This window comes from Takifugu flavidus, chromosome 10 (genome assembly GCF_003711565.1).
Source record: "Takifugu flavidus isolate HTHZ2018 chromosome 10, ASM371156v2, whole genome shotgun sequence".
Classification (NCBI taxonomy): domain Eukaryota; kingdom Metazoa; phylum Chordata; class Actinopteri; order Tetraodontiformes; family Tetraodontidae; genus Takifugu; species Takifugu flavidus.
In genome coordinates, this window is record NC_079529.1 from 366,657 (window position 1) to 383,631 (window position 16,975).

At 46.0% G+C, this 16,975-nt stretch overlaps 2 protein-coding genes and 1 long non-coding RNA gene across 5 annotated transcripts; 2 read left to right on the forward strand and 1 right to left on the reverse strand.

Annotated features, from left to right (window-relative positions):
• Positions 1-1,892: 1,892 nt before the first annotated feature.
• Positions 1,893-5,149, forward strand: LOC130533070 (uncharacterized). Its single transcript, XR_008952474.1, has 2 exons — positions 1,893-3,323; positions 3,464-5,149. It is a non-coding gene; the product is annotated as an uncharacterized LOC130533070 (long non-coding RNA).
• dedd1 (death effector domain-containing 1) lies at positions 4,335-12,987 on the reverse strand. Of its 3 annotated transcripts, none has more exons than XM_057046083.1 (6): positions 12,804-12,987; positions 12,490-12,642; positions 11,597-12,108; positions 11,395-11,523; positions 11,015-11,158; positions 4,335-6,113 (listed from the first exon to the last, which is right to left on the reverse strand). In XM_057046083.1, the coding sequence occupies exons 3-6, from the start codon at positions 12,069-12,071 to the stop codon at positions 5,695-5,697; spliced, it is 1,167 nt and encodes a 388-aa protein (XP_056902063.1). In that variant the 5' UTR covers positions 12,072-12,108; positions 12,490-12,642; positions 12,804-12,987; the 3' UTR covers positions 4,335-5,694. The 3 variants fall into 3 exon arrangements, with proteins under 3 accessions (XP_056902063.1, XP_056902061.1, XP_056902062.1); XM_057046081.1 differs by having other exon boundaries at positions 11,597-12,110; positions 12,785-12,986; XM_057046082.1 differs by having other exon boundaries at positions 11,597-12,110; positions 12,742-12,986.
• Positions 12,988-13,033: 46 nt separating this feature from the next.
• Positions 13,034-16,300, forward strand: rabac1 (Rab acceptor 1 (prenylated)). The gene is made up of 6 exons (XM_057046179.1): positions 13,034-13,329; positions 14,087-14,237; positions 14,426-14,638; positions 14,822-14,919; positions 15,095-15,196; positions 15,584-16,300. Exons 2-6 carry the CDS (start codon positions 14,116-14,118, stop codon positions 15,670-15,672), a joined length of 624 nt encoding a protein of 207 aa, XP_056902159.1. The 5' UTR covers positions 13,034-13,329; positions 14,087-14,115; the 3' UTR covers positions 15,673-16,300.
• Positions 16,301-16,975: the final 675 nt, after the last annotated feature.

The window sequence follows — 16,975 nt, forward strand, 5'->3', positions numbered from 1 at the left end:
AACCGACGGAACACCGACGTAAGTGACCCAATTTTGCTACATTTCTGTATAATTTCCCCTGTCAGTGCCCCCCCCCCCCCCCCCCCAAAGTGCCCAGGGCATTCCGCGTTGTTGGAAACAGCGGATTGACGCCTAAAAGCTGCATTCGGCGATAATGACAACAGCCAGACATGGACGCATTTCAGACACAGCAGCGTGCACGTTTACTCATGAGGAGGGCTGGCGTTGCACCTGCAGGGATGGATCGAGATTTCCCAATATGCATACATGCACGGAGCGCGCGGCGAATCAAATATTCCCGCGATAATTCAGCATGCAGAGCAGGCGCGAGGACACAACGCCATTCGTCCACGGAGCGAAGGAGCGAGGGAGGATAGGATAGGAAGGGGGAGAGGGAGAGGGAGAGAGGAAGCCGGAAGACGAGGGTGCCCCTGTAAATTAATTTCTATCTAATCAATAAAAAGAACAAGACCATCAGCGCACGAAAAAAATCATTAGGCCTGATATTTCCAGCGCGCCTCCCCAGGACAGGAACCGGGAGGAAAGTGCTCTGTAATCTCACGCTTTTTTGGAACTGACGTGTAAAAGATGTGTGATTTTAGAGCAGAAAAGAGGGGGAAGAGGAACGTGGAGCCGAGGAGAGCAAACGTGAAAACAAACACGGAGCACAGCCAGCAGGACGACCCCCCCCCCCCCACCCGAAAAATGTCGCGTGAGTGTGTTTGTGGATGTTGGAAATTTACCAGTGTTTCCATCGGTGAACGTCTCCATCCCCGCCATGCGAGCAGCCTTGTCTGGACAAGAGAGGGATGGAGAGCAAAAAGATGGGGGGGAGAGAGTTGGGGGGCGGGCAGAGGAGTGTGGAAGAGGGGCCAGTGTGTGGGGCAGTTGATCTGGGCTGGGGCTCAACATTATACCGAGGCGTGTGTTTGTAGCGGGGGTTACCACCCTAACCTTTCATGTCCCCCCTTTCCTCTAACACACCCCCCACCCTCGGCGTGTGTCTCTCAGAGGTTTCCATGACGACCCGGTGGCTGTGGCGCTGCAGCTGAAGAAACAGGCGCGTGCGTGAGAGGAGAGGACGGCGAGGCTGTCGTTTGAAGTGCGAGGAGGCAGACGCGCGGGAGGTAATTGGCAATCAGAGGCATTTCAAGCATTTAATGTGGCTGCGCGAAATATCGAGTCGCGTCCTGTTAAAGATGCTCGTTTCCGGCGCTGATTTTCTCCGGTGGCTCCGGAGGCTTTAAGGCCCCAGGGTGACCCGGAGCCACCAGCGGGTTACTGCCTCGTTACTGCACACAAATGCGTATCAGTGCCAAATGGGAGTGCGTGTCAACAGTGCGTGTTTGTGCACGTTCTACTAACTTCATCGTGGCAGGACAGAAGTTGGATGACAGCGCGGAACGTTGAATATGCGTGAGTTGATTCACCTTTGTGCTGCCACCTGCTGGCCGCAGGGGGAACATCTGCTGTGCGGGAGCAAACACGCAGTTTCGCGCAGAGAACATTCTACATCCGTTCACTGTGCATGCTGAAGATACATAATTATAATAGGGAGTTATTTTAACTCGAACTGTAATAATAATAATTGGATTCACGCAAGTGACGTGGATGATATATAAATATGAATTATGTTAATTCCCGAATTAACATTTGACGACTAAGCTCCATTAGTAATAATGCACAAGAGTTGCTTAAAGACTTGCTACAAAATAATCTTTGAATGAAAAGGATCTTGAATAATAAAGAAGGAATAAGCTGAAGAACATTCAATCACTTCACATTTACAGGATATATTTAGAAAACTGCACTGCAAACTCTTGAACTGCTGCTGGTCCCCGGCTTCTCTCTCTCTCTCTCACACACACTCACACACACACACACACCACACACACACACACACACACACACACACACACACTCACACTCACACACAGAGGTAAACCAAGGAACAAGGCTTTCATGAAGATCATCTAATCTAATTTTCTGTCTCCAGTACAAGCTGCAGAATTCCCCCCATCAGAGAGATGAACCATATGCTGCTGGGTATACATATAATAAAGGGAGCCCCAATGGGCCAGTCCAAGGCTGTAGTGTCTATCAGCTTTAGATGACACGTTTCGATAGGAGACTGATTTAGGCCCGAGCTGCCACCAGATGACTCGAGTCTCCATCCAATCAAGCAGGTGCGAAGAACACCTGCGGACAGTGGAATAAAGTCTGCAGAAAGATGATGACCAGGGCCGTGCTGCACAACCCGGCATTACATTAGCTGCTGCAACCCAATACAATTTGCACCTTGGAACACAAACCCAGCTCTGATGTCTCTATGAAGCGTTTTAGGCAATAAAGCCAAGCCTCTCCAAGTGTTCTGGTCCAAAAAAAGGGAGAGAAATGTTTTTAGACCCCCCCTGCCAGTAATAGAAACACTGAAGTGTTGCAATGGATAGAGTTATTAAAAAAGAAAAACAATATAGCTTTATTATTTCCAATGTTGGGTCCATCACAGTCTTCCTCTTGCTGCGATCTTTGATAAGATGGTCCTGTCGCACCTCTGTCGCCGTGGCAACGTGACCTTTGACCCCGTCCGTCCTTGGCCCGGATGTAGATCACGGAGGGATCCGCAGCGCCCGGTTGCCGTGTCGAAGGGAAGAACTGTGGGCTTTGAGGGTCAGTCCCGCTGATTCCTGGGGCCCCTTTTAAAGCCAGATCCTGGACCGGCAGACTGTAAATGAGCCCTCAGCTGTGGCTCTGACAAAAAAGGGTGACTGGAGCATATTTCTTTCAAAATGTCACATCATTGCTGTTCTCTGACTGATAAGGAAATTGTGGAGAGGTGTATCTGGAAGTAAGGGCGAGTTCAGGTGGTGTCAGCACTCACAAAGTCCAGCTCAGTCCAGCGGAGCGGACCACTAGGTATCTGACTCCTCTGGAAGAACCGCTGATGGAGAGAAGGGCAGGGCTTGTTGATGCGTGGCCTCTGTCCTGGCCGTGGATATTCCTGAGCTTTGCTGTTCCACGGCGCTCCAGATATGCGTCCTGATTTCTCCGGCAGCGTGGCGGGGTCACACGCAGGAGCTGCTGCTGAGAGGAGGGACGCTGCACCGCTCTTTCCACTGGATCTCTTTACACACACACAGTGCCCGAGTCTCCCTCTGGGCATCACAGCACCGGTCCTGCTCCCAGGATGGGCGTGGTAAGAACCAGGCTTTCAGAAATCTCTGTTTTCCCCAAGCAGGCCTGGGGCAGTGGAGCTGTGGCCCCGTGTGAACGGAGGAAAAACAGGCCCATCAGAGGTTTCTGCGGAGGGCGGAGCCCACTTGGTAAGACGGGTCAGTTCAGTGGTTGTCCCGCTCATTAGTCTATTCTAGATGGGTAAAACACAAACGGACGGACGGACACAGACTGAAACTTGTTATTTTCAGCTTTTATCAATCTGAAATCTCCATCTCTGATGTTTTAGGTGATGTTTTGGATTCTGCCTGGATGGATTGATGGATTTAAGCAATACGGAGACTGTGTTCACGGCCTAAGCTGCCGTCTGCGACAGGAAAGCTACAAAGGCCAGTTCCCTTTCTGAAGATGACAATATCGCTATGTTCTCGGAATTGCGTAACAACCAATCAAAGAGTCGCAACACAAATGTGTTGAATTGTCACTAAGGTTTTACACCGATTCGACAAACATGGCGACAGCAGCGCGTGACGCTCCAAACCCCGCCCCCCTCGCCTGTTGCTCGCTGGTGGTCTTAACAGAATTTTGCTTTTTCGCCCTTCAGCAGCACTTTGGTTACTTTCTTTGGTCGCGTTTGTGTCGCAGTGAGGAGGAGGAAGATCATCAGTAAAGAGGAAGAGCATGTTGGACACCAGCTTGTCGGTCGGACAGAGGGAACAGTTCAGCAGCGACAACATCTGGCCGTCAGAAAATGGAGGAAATAACCATGTCGATTTTAGAAAAGCTATTTTGGACACCGGAAACAGCCAAACAGGAGATATTTCCAAGTTTTTTCTCAGGATATCCGTGAATTATGAATTTTCTAACCTATAGATTTGTAAATTGATCTAAACTTAACTACATGGATGTTTGATAAAGGTTACATTTCTACTATGTTTTCAGATTTGACAGGCAGAAAAAAGGAAATATAAAGGAGTCAAGATTGAGGCGTCACTATCGGGGGGGCTGTTGCTTCACATCCGGACACAAAACATTTTTATCGACATTTTAAAAGATGCTGCAGTAAAATGTTCATCAGTGCTCTTCTCTTCTGTGATGATCCGACACTGAAACAGGCAGAACCGAGCCGCTGAACACCACAAGTCAAACACAACAACAAATTACTTTAAACCATTATACTTTTATTAATCACCAGAAATAAAGTTTAAGATATAAAGACCTTCACAAAAAAAGAGAAAAAAAAGACAATTGCCATTCCAAAAGCTACTGTTTTTAACAAAAATGTAATTTTCTTTCCTCATTCACCAAAGGGGAGCGTCACACTCCATCTTTCAGGCCAAACAGGAGCACGCGTGAACATGTGCCCTTTGTTTCTCCCTCCACCTGGACCAGCAGAACCTCACGGTGGTAAGTCTGTCTGCCTAAGTCGTGCCTGTGTGGGGGGACTTAGCAGAGGGCCCTTATTGATCTTCCACCATGAGTGAAGTCCAGGCATTAGTTCCAGCAGGGTGGGTCGACAGCTGTCCATGAGCCACTCTACTGGGCCTACAGAGCAGGGCTGAGCGAGGCTGGGATGTGCACTTTTGATTTTGATCTCCCCAACATCACTTCTATTGACCGACACACTGTCCTGTGCTTTAGCGGGGCCCAGCGCCAGCCCTGGATACGAGCCATCATTACATGATCCCAGCTGTTGTTGACAAGTTTGGGATGATGAATCTTCCACGGTCCGCTGCGGCCTCGGCTTAATCACTGATGTCATCTACAGGCAACTGGCCGCATCCACTGACCACGGCAATAACACGGGCTATCGCGACGCAGTTGAGAAACTCACTCTTTGTTATCTGCTGCTGGGTAGGTGCAGGAGTGGATCACACTTCCCAAAGTTTACGGAGAGGCACATTTTTCAGGATGGATCGTCAAAGATCAGAAACCTTCCTTTGCCTGGTTGTAATAAAAAGATGCCTTGACTCGACTTATTTTCAAATCTGCTGAGTCAAAGAGAACAGAATGTGTGTGTCTGACACCACAGCGCCACACTGGACAACTTTTCTAGTCTATCCTTAAATAGAAAGTAAACCCTGAAACCAAATACGATTATATTCGTGCCAGAGTGTCAATATGACAGCTGTATTTCTTATCAAGTGGCAGCCAAAATGCCAACAGACCATATTCAAAATATTGACTACACTCTTCACATGCCTGCTTCTTTTCTGAGTAGGAGTAAAAAAGATCCAGTTTCATACGTGCATGGAGCATCTGCACGTGAGGGAAAAACACCCTACCCATCGATATTCTGTTTCATTCATAAATAATGGTAATATTCCAACAGAAAAGAATGCAGAAATTTTAAGGCCCGTCAGGAACACAAAGAGATGGAAAGTGCTGCCATCTAGCGGCTTTCACATGAATCGCAACTATAAAGGAGGCCTGAAAATGCATCCAGTTTGGCTGTAACCACTTCTGAAATAGCATTTCTACCATTTCATTCGTCATAAGTTATATATTTATACCTAAAGGTTATACAGTCCAGTGGGTCTGTGTGTGGATTCTGTTACCAGACGGCAACATTCTCCCCCTACAGACAAAGGCCCCTAGCAGCCTTCGGCCTTCCTCATAGTCATCCTGGTCCACACTGATCAGCAAGCGGACGCCCTCTGTCCCTGCTGCCATCCTCAGGGTGTCGTTGATGAAGACCACCTTGAGGGCCTCCAGCAGATCTCCATTCAGGTAGTCGCTCCAGAAGGCCTCGAGGTTGTCCAGGTCTGTGAACTTGATGTCGCAGACGATAGAACCCAGATCTCTGGTGCGGAGCAGCATGTTGGCTTGACTGAACAGCTCAAACTGTCGCTCCAAGGGATGCTGCTTGTCTGATGAGATGCCATTACGGAGCGCCGACTCATGCTCCAGGTATTCAGCCCTGACACGCAGGCGGATATCTGGTGATGGGAAAGAGTGGAGGAAGCAGTGGTGGAGACCAAGGGGTGACAATGTGGAATGAAGGGGTAGAAGGAGCGATGGCAGCGAGGAAGGACAGAAGGGGAGAAGAGGGCAGTTCAGAGAAAGTTAAAACCAGAGCAAGTTGACAATTACCACAAAAGAGACGGAAAGGAAGGAGACAGGACACAGTCATTAGAAGACAGCTCGTCGCATCGTCTACGTTAGCGAATGGCCTTTTCAAAGGAGCACAAATCAAACAGGACGACTTAAAATCCTGAGAAGCAGAAGCACTTTTCCAGGACAGAGCAGACTTATTGCACAAAGACTTGGGAGGTTCCGCCAGAGAGAACCTGTGGTGCTTGTTCTGAGGGGAGCGGAACGCTGGAGTATTCCTTTCTTCCCAGGCAGTTCAGGTATTATTTATATATAACGCTTCTATGAAACCAAGCTGGGATTATGGCAGAAATGACAACGACAGCCCTCTAGTGTGATGTGATGCTGGAGTGGGCATTAACAGGACTGGCGTTCATGCAACAGTACAGCGAGGAAGATTAGAGGATACATACTGTACTGAGCAAGAGCGCGACGACTCGGTCCCCCAGGTCATTATTCCAGACCTTCCAGCGGAACCCAGCGGCTGATGACGAGTGCTGCAACAAAAACCTGCCTAGCTGCACTAAATGCCTGTTAAATATGCACCATTCACGACCAAAGACAGAAGAACGTTTTCCCTCCACGGTTCTTTCGGAACCCTGCTTCCGAACGTTTTAAATTTGGGATTGCAAAGGTGCATCAAGACGTAGGAAATCTTTGTGAGGTTGTTTTAAAAAAAAAAAAAGACACTTTAAAGTATTTGCAGAAGGCATCACAGGTAATAGTCAACAGAAGAGTGTTCATTTAGACGTGGACGTAAAGAATAATGAAAGAGCTCCTCGATGCTGCGTGTTACTGTGCTTCCATTCACGTTGTGTTTGGGACTACAGGGAATAGTCCAAAACCCAGGAGGGATTCAGTTTGGAAAATGCCAACATTAGAAATGTAAATGTTGAATTAAAGCATTGATTTTGCATGTTTTAACATTTGTGGCAGAGCAGTAGCCAAAGGCTGGCTTCTGCATTAATGCCTGAACAGGCTGTAATTAGAAAACCGGATCCCGGATCAAAGAGGAGACTTCAGCAATGTGGTCTAAGACATGTTTAAAATGCGCAGGGCTAGAAGAGACTCAGCTACCAAAGTTAAACTTTAGTTGACTCAGAACGTCAATAGTCTTTTTTCCTTTCAAGAGGCATCGCTATGCAAGACCCCATTTTTTACTGTCATTATTAATTAATGGTTAAACTTCTCAAGTTACAGCTTATTTTCAAACCATTTACAAACCAAAAAAGAAAGAATAGGAAATGTCATCAGCATAGTTTAGGCAAAATAACCACAAGCTCACTTTAAATGCAGGCATCTGGTTGGACAGCTAAATGCCCTCCGGCCTCTGCAGCTGTTGCTGGGGTGAACATCTGGCTGCATGGACACATCTCTGCAGCAGACCAAAGGGAGTCAGCATCTTCAAAGTGCTCTTTAAAACTAACAAAGTGCTCTTTAAAACTAACAAAGTGCTCTTTAAAACTAAGGGGTCTTTACAGGTTTGTTTAAAAATTCCATTTTCCAAAATGACCATTTTATTAAATTTTTAACAAAACAACAATGAATGGGGAGCTTTACATAAAGAACAATGTGGTGGCCATGAAGCTTTGTGCATTAAATCATCCAATAAATCCACCTCAGTGGATACTTGGACTTAGTGAGTTAAAATGGTGTAAACAGTTGGACCTTTTGAATCATTCCAGGTTCTAAAGGCTGTGTCTCTGATAAACACCTGCCCTTCATGCAATTACTGTATTTATGGATGTCCTCCATTTCTGCCATCCCATTTATACCAAGCAGGATGGAGGCAGAGATAGGGCCGCTGCAGAGGAGGCCATTTAAAACCACAGCAACACAATCATGGTCATTTTGTTAGGGTTACAGAGCACTTCACGCTTCATCAGACACAGAGGCATCCACTTAGACAGGACATTAGAAAGCACAGCTTTCATTTTCTCCCTTTAAACACCGGGTGTTTGGCTTCCTCCATCTCACCCCACCGAAAAAGGGAAAAAAAAAAAGTTTAAGCACCCATTTAGGAGGAGTCACTTGGCACGAAGAGCTTCAACTCTTTATTGATCCGTTTTTCTGCTGAATGACTGACCAAGAGAGTGGAGCGTTAGAGGAGTGCCAAGAGGAGAACGCGCACGTCTTTCTCTCTCTTCCCCTCACAAATAAAAATCACTCTGCCCCATTTTGCGTGGTTTGAGCGTTTACTGCTCGTTCTCTGCCTCTCAGTGTGTGTAAGGATACCGTTAGCCTGACACTCAGGTAGGTCTGTTTAGAACTGCAAACACAGAGGGAGAGAGAAGAAGAGACAAGCACAAGTGGGATGAACATCTGTCGAGTCAGTTGGTTTCAGCATCAAGCAGGCAGGGCACAGCACTCATGTCTCCAAGCTGCAATGTGGCTAATTCATGGAATTTCAGTGGCCAGGGTCAAAATCAACCAGAAACTGGACATGCTTGGGACGGGTCTCACCACCAGTAACCAATTTGCCCACAAATCCAATTTAAAAAAAAAAAAAAAAAAAAAAAGGTTCAAATCAATATTTGTGTCAAATTTAGAGTCACCCGAAGCACTTCATTTGTAGGGGAAAAGGTTGTCAAACTGTAAGGATTTGAATTAAATTACAATAGGTGATGCAAAAGCTCTGTCATGTTGGCTTTTTAGAGGAATCTTTGGGCTGAGCTGTTCTTCAAGACAGAGCAGCAGAAAAATAGCAGCCATTTTAGAAACTCTGAGCCAATCTGCAGAAAAAGATCATTACATTAAAAAACTCCCGTCTAACAGCTGCATATGCACCTGAGACTTGGTCAAAATATCCCAAACTGCAGCGTCAGTGCCGCCATTTTCCTTATGATTCACCTGCGATGATGAAGGTGAAGACAAAAAGGTGTCCTCGGAAAATGGGAATGTGAATTTGGTTTCTCTACACTGTCCCAATTGTTCTGTTTTTAGATCAAATAACCTCATACGTGAGGAAAAAAGTGGTCAGAAATGTATTTATTCTTATTCTTAGTGAAAGGTTTTATCATGGTTGTTTGAAACCCTGACACCAAGAACCAGCGGCAGAATAAAAAGAATCTTAAAGATATTTGAGCAGCCTGAACAAACAGCACTCAAATGCACCACGGGTGATTTTTTTTTCCTAAATTCCCTGAAGGGGATTGGGTAGGGGCAGCAAGGAGCAATCATTCAATGCAGAGCAAAATGGCTGCAGCAGCCGCTGCAGTAGCAAGGGGAGAGCCTCTTTTACCTTCAGCACGGGCCCAGACTTGTGAGCATGACAGAGACGGTCACCATACAGCAGTAAGTATGGACTGAGACTGTTTTGTTTCTCAATCTCTCCCTTTGTCTCCATGATGTCTTTCTTAGGTTACTGCATCTGAGTCACAATCCAACCTGGTGGAATCAAATGGGGAGTCAAGAGAGCAACATGTTCACAGGCACAGACACAGCACTCATCCTGCTAGGAGCAGCTCGGACAGCCGTCTGCATTCATCAGGCCGGCTGTGGCTCTGCTTAGCCAATAGATGCTAGAAATGTTGCCGCACAGCATTAATGACTATGCTGACTTCAAGCTGGGACTCTTATCTCAACTTTACTGCCCTGTGAGATCTTAGCTGTTGTTTATCTTAAGGCAGGCAACAGACGTAACACGGAGCAGCCAGGACACTGATGACGGAGTCAGGGCGGCTGATTTGACAGAAGCAGAAGTAAACTCCATCACACTTGACAACCAAGCACAACAAGAGGAGGCGTGATGAACGGAAGCGTTTCTTTGCATTATGGAAACAGCGGACGTTCAGCTAGGTTACGAACAGAAGCAGACACAGTGATGGATTACAGAAAAAAGGTCAGATGGGAGGGCAAAAGTGTGTGAAGAGGGGCTGATGGGAAATAGTGGCTGAATCTCTGCAATTCACATTCAGAGCTCTACGTTTCTGCACCATCAGTCAGTGCACACAAGCAAAGGCAACATCCATCTGTGTCCAACAGTTGAAGCGGCTTTTGAAAACCTTCATTTTGGCCAAAATGGTCCACTAGATTAAGCCCTTTATGTTAATAATAATAATAATATAGTCTTCTGCAAACAGAGCTATTAGACAAATGTGTAGATGTGAATGTTGAGAATGTGTAGAGAGTTTTTGTGTTTTCAACATAAACTCAAATGAGGAATATTCATCGACTCTTCCACAACTCCCAGGGCAAAGCAGCATCATCTCAGTTTATTAATTAAAAGGGCTCGTGCTCCCACCATGGGAGGGGCTACTAGGTTAACAGCGTGATTATTGTCCACGTGGCATTTGAGTTTCCTACAGCTCGGATTTGGCAAGTGCCGATTTTTAATTTACAATTGTATCAGGATTCACCTCTTCTAAACCGCATGTGCCTTTTAACACGATCGATGTTCTCTAAACAGCTCAAGAGGTGTTTAGGATGAGAATTTAGCCATCACACAATGATGAATGACACCTGCATTCTTCTATTTAAAAGGTTTTGACAACTGTTGAACAAGCAGAAGTTTAAAAAAAAAAGGTCATGCAACAAAAGCTCAATGGATCTACGTTTCTGTGCTCATGCACGCTACTTTCACAACTGGCAACATTGGAGGTTATTTTTGTCATAATAGCGACTGTGAAAGAAGCTGATCAGAAATCAATTAAGAGTTTAAGATGTTTGGAAAAGGTGGGGAAATCATTCTAAGAGGCAGTAAAGAGAGGATGGAAGTGCGGTGGAGGAACAGACAGGCTGTACTTACTGCAGGAGGCTTTATGAGCAGGCGGCTGCGGGGGCATCAGGCGACTCTGTCTGCTTGTCTTCTTGGGCTTGTGGCTCCACCCATTCCCTCTCTTCTTCCTCCTCCTCCTCCTCAGTGATGGTTCAGGCACAGGCGGGTAAAAACCTGAGAGGCCACATATGAAAGTACACGTATGAAACATGGGTGTTGACGCGATGCAAAGGTTTCTCCACCCTTCTTCCTGTTAAATGACCGTTGTCACCCTACAATGAAGGCGTGATCATTGTACCGTGCACGTGAGCATTTAACACAAGCTTGGACCACGCCACCTTCCTAATAAAGGGATAAACTCGTAGCTAAATGACGTTTGGTCAGGAATGTTGAACAACATTAAAACTTACTTGTTCTCAGGTTCTGTGTGAAGGATGAAAATGGTATTTCAGTGGGCCTGCAGCCATGTTGCATTCCAGAGGTGCACGCCAACTCGATGTTTTTGGTTCCATAACTGCACTCAGTTCTCTCTGGAGAAACTGCAAACAACCATAAGACTGTCAGTCGTGACGGAGCTAGTTAGATACTCCGATATCCGACTCTGACCCTCACCTGTCCTCCGTTTCTTGCGAGACACAAAAGGCAGCAGATCGTGCCGAGTCAGAACTCTCAAGAGTTGCAGCAGCGGCTCCAGCTGCCCGTCACTGATGTATCCTCGTCTTTCCAGCTCCAACAACAGCTCAAGGCCGCTTGTTGGCTTACAGGAGTCCACTAAGGACTCTTGGGAGCTCTGTGGCTTTAACTGCCTCCATGTTCTTAGCAGCTCAGAACACGGAGAGACCCCTGAATCACCTGGATCGCCTTCACGAGGCTCAACTGTCCAACCTGCTGGATCAAGCGGGTGTGGTGCGGCAAAGGTTTCTTTCAGAAGGAATGACAGGACTTCAATGTCGGTCTCTGTCAGCTGAGAACCAACTATTTCAAAGACCTCGTGAAGAGACAACATCCCGTAGTAGTTCAGGCATTCCGTTTCATCCCAGAAAACTGAGTGTCTGAGTGGGTATCCTTGGCGATGCACTGCAGCCATGGATTTTCCCGTTGTCCTCTTTCTTACCTATAAAGGACTCTTGGTCCGAGAGATAGCAACGTGTCAGTGAAGCTGTGTATGTGTGTGTCCCGGGACAGAGGCCCCCGGCACCTTTTAAAGGCCACACTGCTACGTGTGCAACCGCAGTGGGCAACAACATCATATTGCAAACAAAGGCATCGAGTTCAAGTCCCTGCTGAGCAATATTGCCCTGACTCGAGTCTTCAGACATGTTTGAGACGTAGCTCGTTCCCTTGCATCGCTTGCAGCACATTAAAAATTAAATTAAAACCCTGTGAGACAGTCGGTACCAAGAGCCTGTCAGCAAGTTCACGGTTACAATCATACGTGCGTCGTTTCAGCGTCGTGGAGCTCTCTGCTCTATCTGCAGCCCTACGATGTGGAGTTTAAATCCTACCTCTTTTTCAGTGCGACGGTGTCCTCAGCAGGGCTCAATTTGACGGCTTTGGACTTTCAACGCGATCGTCGCTTCAAGAAACGAGGCGCTTCCGAGATGTGCAGCAGCCACCAGTCAGAAATTATATCCTTGGCACGTTACGTAACCGCCTTTCTGTGCAGGGGGAAACACCAGAACAAATAGCTATATATTTAAAACACTAGTTAAAAATACCCTTCAGCTTTTAAGGAAGTGCACGCAGTTTTGACATACATCACAGGCATATTAGTTTGCTAGTAGACAAACATTTGTCCACCTGTGACTAAAGAACGTACTGGAAACGACAGAAGTTCCTCATTCGGAAAGTATCTTCAGTTTAAGCATGAGCACTGGCTGCTACTGTTCTAAAGCATCGGCTGACATTGGAGCAGTGCCTGATACTTTGGCTGCTTCTTATTAGCTTTGAGGGAAACTCCCACTGCGCTTCCGTCCGGACCTGCACGACTGACAAGAAAAACACAATAACAGAGAACCGACCAATCACGACGCCCCGTTTGCTCAAATACTTCCGGTCACGTTCTACTGTCAATCTATGGAACAGCTGATCCAAATTCGTTGTGACTTGCTGCGAGAATATCGAGGAAAACGGAGGGATGAAATCCCTTCCCCAACCCTCGGAAAGAATTGTAAAGCTTTATAGTGTCAAAATCACCGTGTTAAAAGGCGACCGGTTATTCGAAGAGATGAAGTTGCGCGACATGGTCGGTAGGGGGTGGTGTTCTGCTCCCGACAACAGGAAGTTGAAAACTGGGTCCTCATCACGACCGAGAAGCCGCACGTCAACAAAGCTCTCCGCCGAAGGTATACATATTTAAGTATACATATTTAAAACGAATACAGATCCTGTCATCAAGTCTTTACGGGTTTCATTCATAAACGCTCATTTTCCTGAGGTATGATGCAAAAAAAAAATCCAAATTTGAGAGTGCATAATATGGTAGAGATGCTAATTCTTTAGCTGTAGGAAGCTTTTCAACAACAAAGTGTCGTCGCTGCATTAATTTTAAGGAACTTTATACCGTCCAAGTGTGTGGATTTAGTAACGTCGTCAATGTTATTTAAATACGAACGTTTCTAGGCGTGTTAGGCACACAATTCTTGGAAGATCTTGAGTGTTTATGTGGCAGTGACTGAAAAGTTCCATTACATAAATGCTGTCGTGGAACCAACCTACGTCTGGTGGGAGCAACTGAATTGAGCTACAGCAGTGCACGCGTTCACGCACACGCTTTATGTCTGCTTCTAGCTGTGCATTAATAACCTTTCGTTATTCCGTCGTTATTTTTAACTTCTCTGTCGAAGCTATGAGCTAAGAAGAGTTAAGTCGATAAATGAATAGTGAGTGTGTCACTAGTCATGTTTTATTCTCTAATTCGAGGTGTTAACAACAATGATTACAAAAATCTGGTATTGGAGCATTCTGATCGGTCAGACTTCACGGTGGACTACTTTACATTATATATTTCTCAAGTTTTACGTGTTGCTGTGGACTTTAGCTGTGCAGCAAGTAAAAATATGCTTTTAAAGTGTGTGTTTTTTTGTTTGTGTGTTTCTGCAGCTCCTTTTGTGCCATTCAAAGGACTGTAGATGGTATCTGGTGCTCCAAAGGGGGAGAACTGTCAGGTAGACATGGACAGTAAGGCTGGAGATCTTTTCAGTGCGGAAGACGCTCAGCCCACGGGCACAGGTGGAGCAGGAATCATGGCAAAGTAAGAAGCTTCTGTACACACTCAATATCTGTTCCTAATGTGTTGTCTTAACATAAAAGCAATTCTATTATTGCTGTACATATTATGGCACTGAAAGATTACTATTTTCTCTCATCCGTACAGTATAACCCAGTGTCAGTGACTGATAAAATAGCCTTTGCCATTGAACCATCTTTTCTCCTCCGCAGGTTCGGGTTCCCCAAAGGACTGTCTGCCAGTGTGGCCAAAGAATGGTTCGACAGGCGTCGCTTGTCCATTCGACCCTGGGCAGGCTTTGTGGACCAGCGCAAGTTTTCAAAACCCCGCAACTTCGGAGAGATGTGTCAGAGGGTTGTAAAAAATGTGGAGATTTACAACAGCAACTACACTTTCATCTTCCTGGGTCTCATCCTGTACTGCATGTAAGGCTGTTAAAGAGGCCTTTCCAGGGGCTTGGATGGAGTGTTTTGGCCACATCACATATTAAAGCAGTACAAAAGCTTGTGTGAAATTTGAACAAAAGTATTTAGCTCCTTAGTGTAACTGTAATGTAAAGTGTTGCCATAGTTAATACTGTGCTTCAACTATTGGTTTTTTCCCTCCAGCATCAGCTCTCCTATGCTGCTGATCGCCTTGGCTGTGTTTGTTGGTGCCTTTTACATAATCCACCTCAAGTCTATGGAGTCTAAACTGGTCGTCTTTGGTGAGTAATGCTGCATCGGAGCCCTGAAATATAGTTAATTAAACCTAAGGCGCATAGGAGACATTCTGTGTGCTGTGATCTCCTTTATTTTATCATCGGTTTGAGAATTCACTGAACTATTCTAATTAGCTGCACGATTTCTCCTGTTAAACACATATTTGGTGTAACGAAACAGGCAAGGAGCTGACTGTGCCTCACCAGATGAGTCTGGCCGGAGCCGTGTCTCTACCCGTGTTCTGGTTGGCTGGAGCTGGAGCTGCAGTCTTTTGGGTTCTGGGTAAGTAAAAGTCACATGACCTGCGTTTGGACTGCATCTATATTTGCAGTTGTTGCCAGGGTGACTGTATAATGTTCAAATATATTCCGTCCCTTTTTTATTAGTACCTACTCTACTCCCCCCAGTTCCACAGGCATAAACACTTGATGGCAGCAATGATGCAGGATTCTGTTTTTAAAGTTAAACCCAAAGCAACAATAGAGGAGATTGTTTTAGTGGTTCTTAAAATGAAGTGTGAAAAGTGAACCCGGAAAAAAGGAATGAAACAGGAGGGTAAATAAAATTTGCTGTGTTCAGAAGCTCGTCTCACCGTCTATTTATCACCTAAACTGAGCCAGCAGCTGTAAAACTGTCTGATATTAACTCTGATGCTGTGTGGTTTGTCAGGAGCAACCTTGTTTGTGATTGGCTCTCATGCTGCGTTCCGTGAGCTGGAGGGATCCGACATCGAAGAACTTCTGATGGAACCTGTTTGAAGCCTCATTAATAAGGTGTTAATAATCACCAGGACAGACATGCCCATTTATGTGTATCTTCTTTTTTTTAAATCCCTCCTTGATTTGCCTCTAAAATATCTTTTCACAGTCTTTTCTGCCTTCTCATACTCGGTCATGAAGTAACTCATTTGTCACTATTTAGATATAATCAACAACATGCCATTTTCTGCGTATTGGAATAATGGATTCTTTGGACATATTAATACACGCGTATACCATATTTATACATACAAGTGTTATAGCGTCATTTATTTATTCTTTAGGACAATGTTGTGTTGTGGATACCTTCAGTAATAGCTAAACCACCTGACTATGTTACTGTTGAGTTTAAAGTGGTTTCATTTCCAAAGACAAAGTGCCATCTATTGCTTTAAAATGTCTTGCACAGAAAACATTAGTTGAACAAACCACAGATGATGTTTTCATAAGATTAAATAAAGAGATCAAAAGTCAGCACATAATCCTGGTGTTTTATACCGAGTGGAGCGGTAGTTTTAATGAGGGCTGCAGATTTAAAGGTCACTATGTACATCTCACTGTTTGGTGCGAGTCGGGTGTTTTTCTATTTAAATGCCATCGCCGGTGCAATAAAAGCTTTCCGTAACAACGGTTTTCTGCTCCGTTCATTGTACCGAGGGCCGTATTTACAGTCGATGCAGGTGTTTGGATCTGGACTCAACACACACGTTTTCTCATTATTCAGCTCTGGTACACGGGGGAACGAGTTCCAGCCCCCGTGGGTCCTCTTACCTCCGCTAGTCCAAACGCCGCAGTGCTCGCCAACCCCCTTTTGGCCCCCTACAGTCCCCCTTTTTTTTCATGTGACCCCTCTGACCTGTGCACTGTGACAGAGCAGCAAGCGGACCCCTTGCGCAGGTTGCCATGGCAATGACCTTGGAGGGCCTCAGTCAGACACACTGGTCCACAGGCACACTCGCTCACACACTGCGGCAAGGCGAGCGATCGATATTCTATTACACGGAAGAGGGGGCGGGTGGGGCGGCGGGAGTTGCAGCGCAGTGAGCTCACTGCAGAGGCACAGGGGAAATTAGTGAGGGAGGCCAGCGCTCGTCAGTGACAGTGAATGTGTATGCGTGTGTGATTAAGCACAGGACACGACGGGAGTCCTGAGACAGTGGTGCGAGAACGTTGGGGGTGCTTCCAGAAAGGTGTGTCGTCCCGTTACTCCTTAATATCTGAGTGGGATCGCGTTGCCACTGCAGCATCGCTGAAATTAATCACAGAAGCAGCTCGTTTATCACCGTTGGGTACAAGTGCTGAC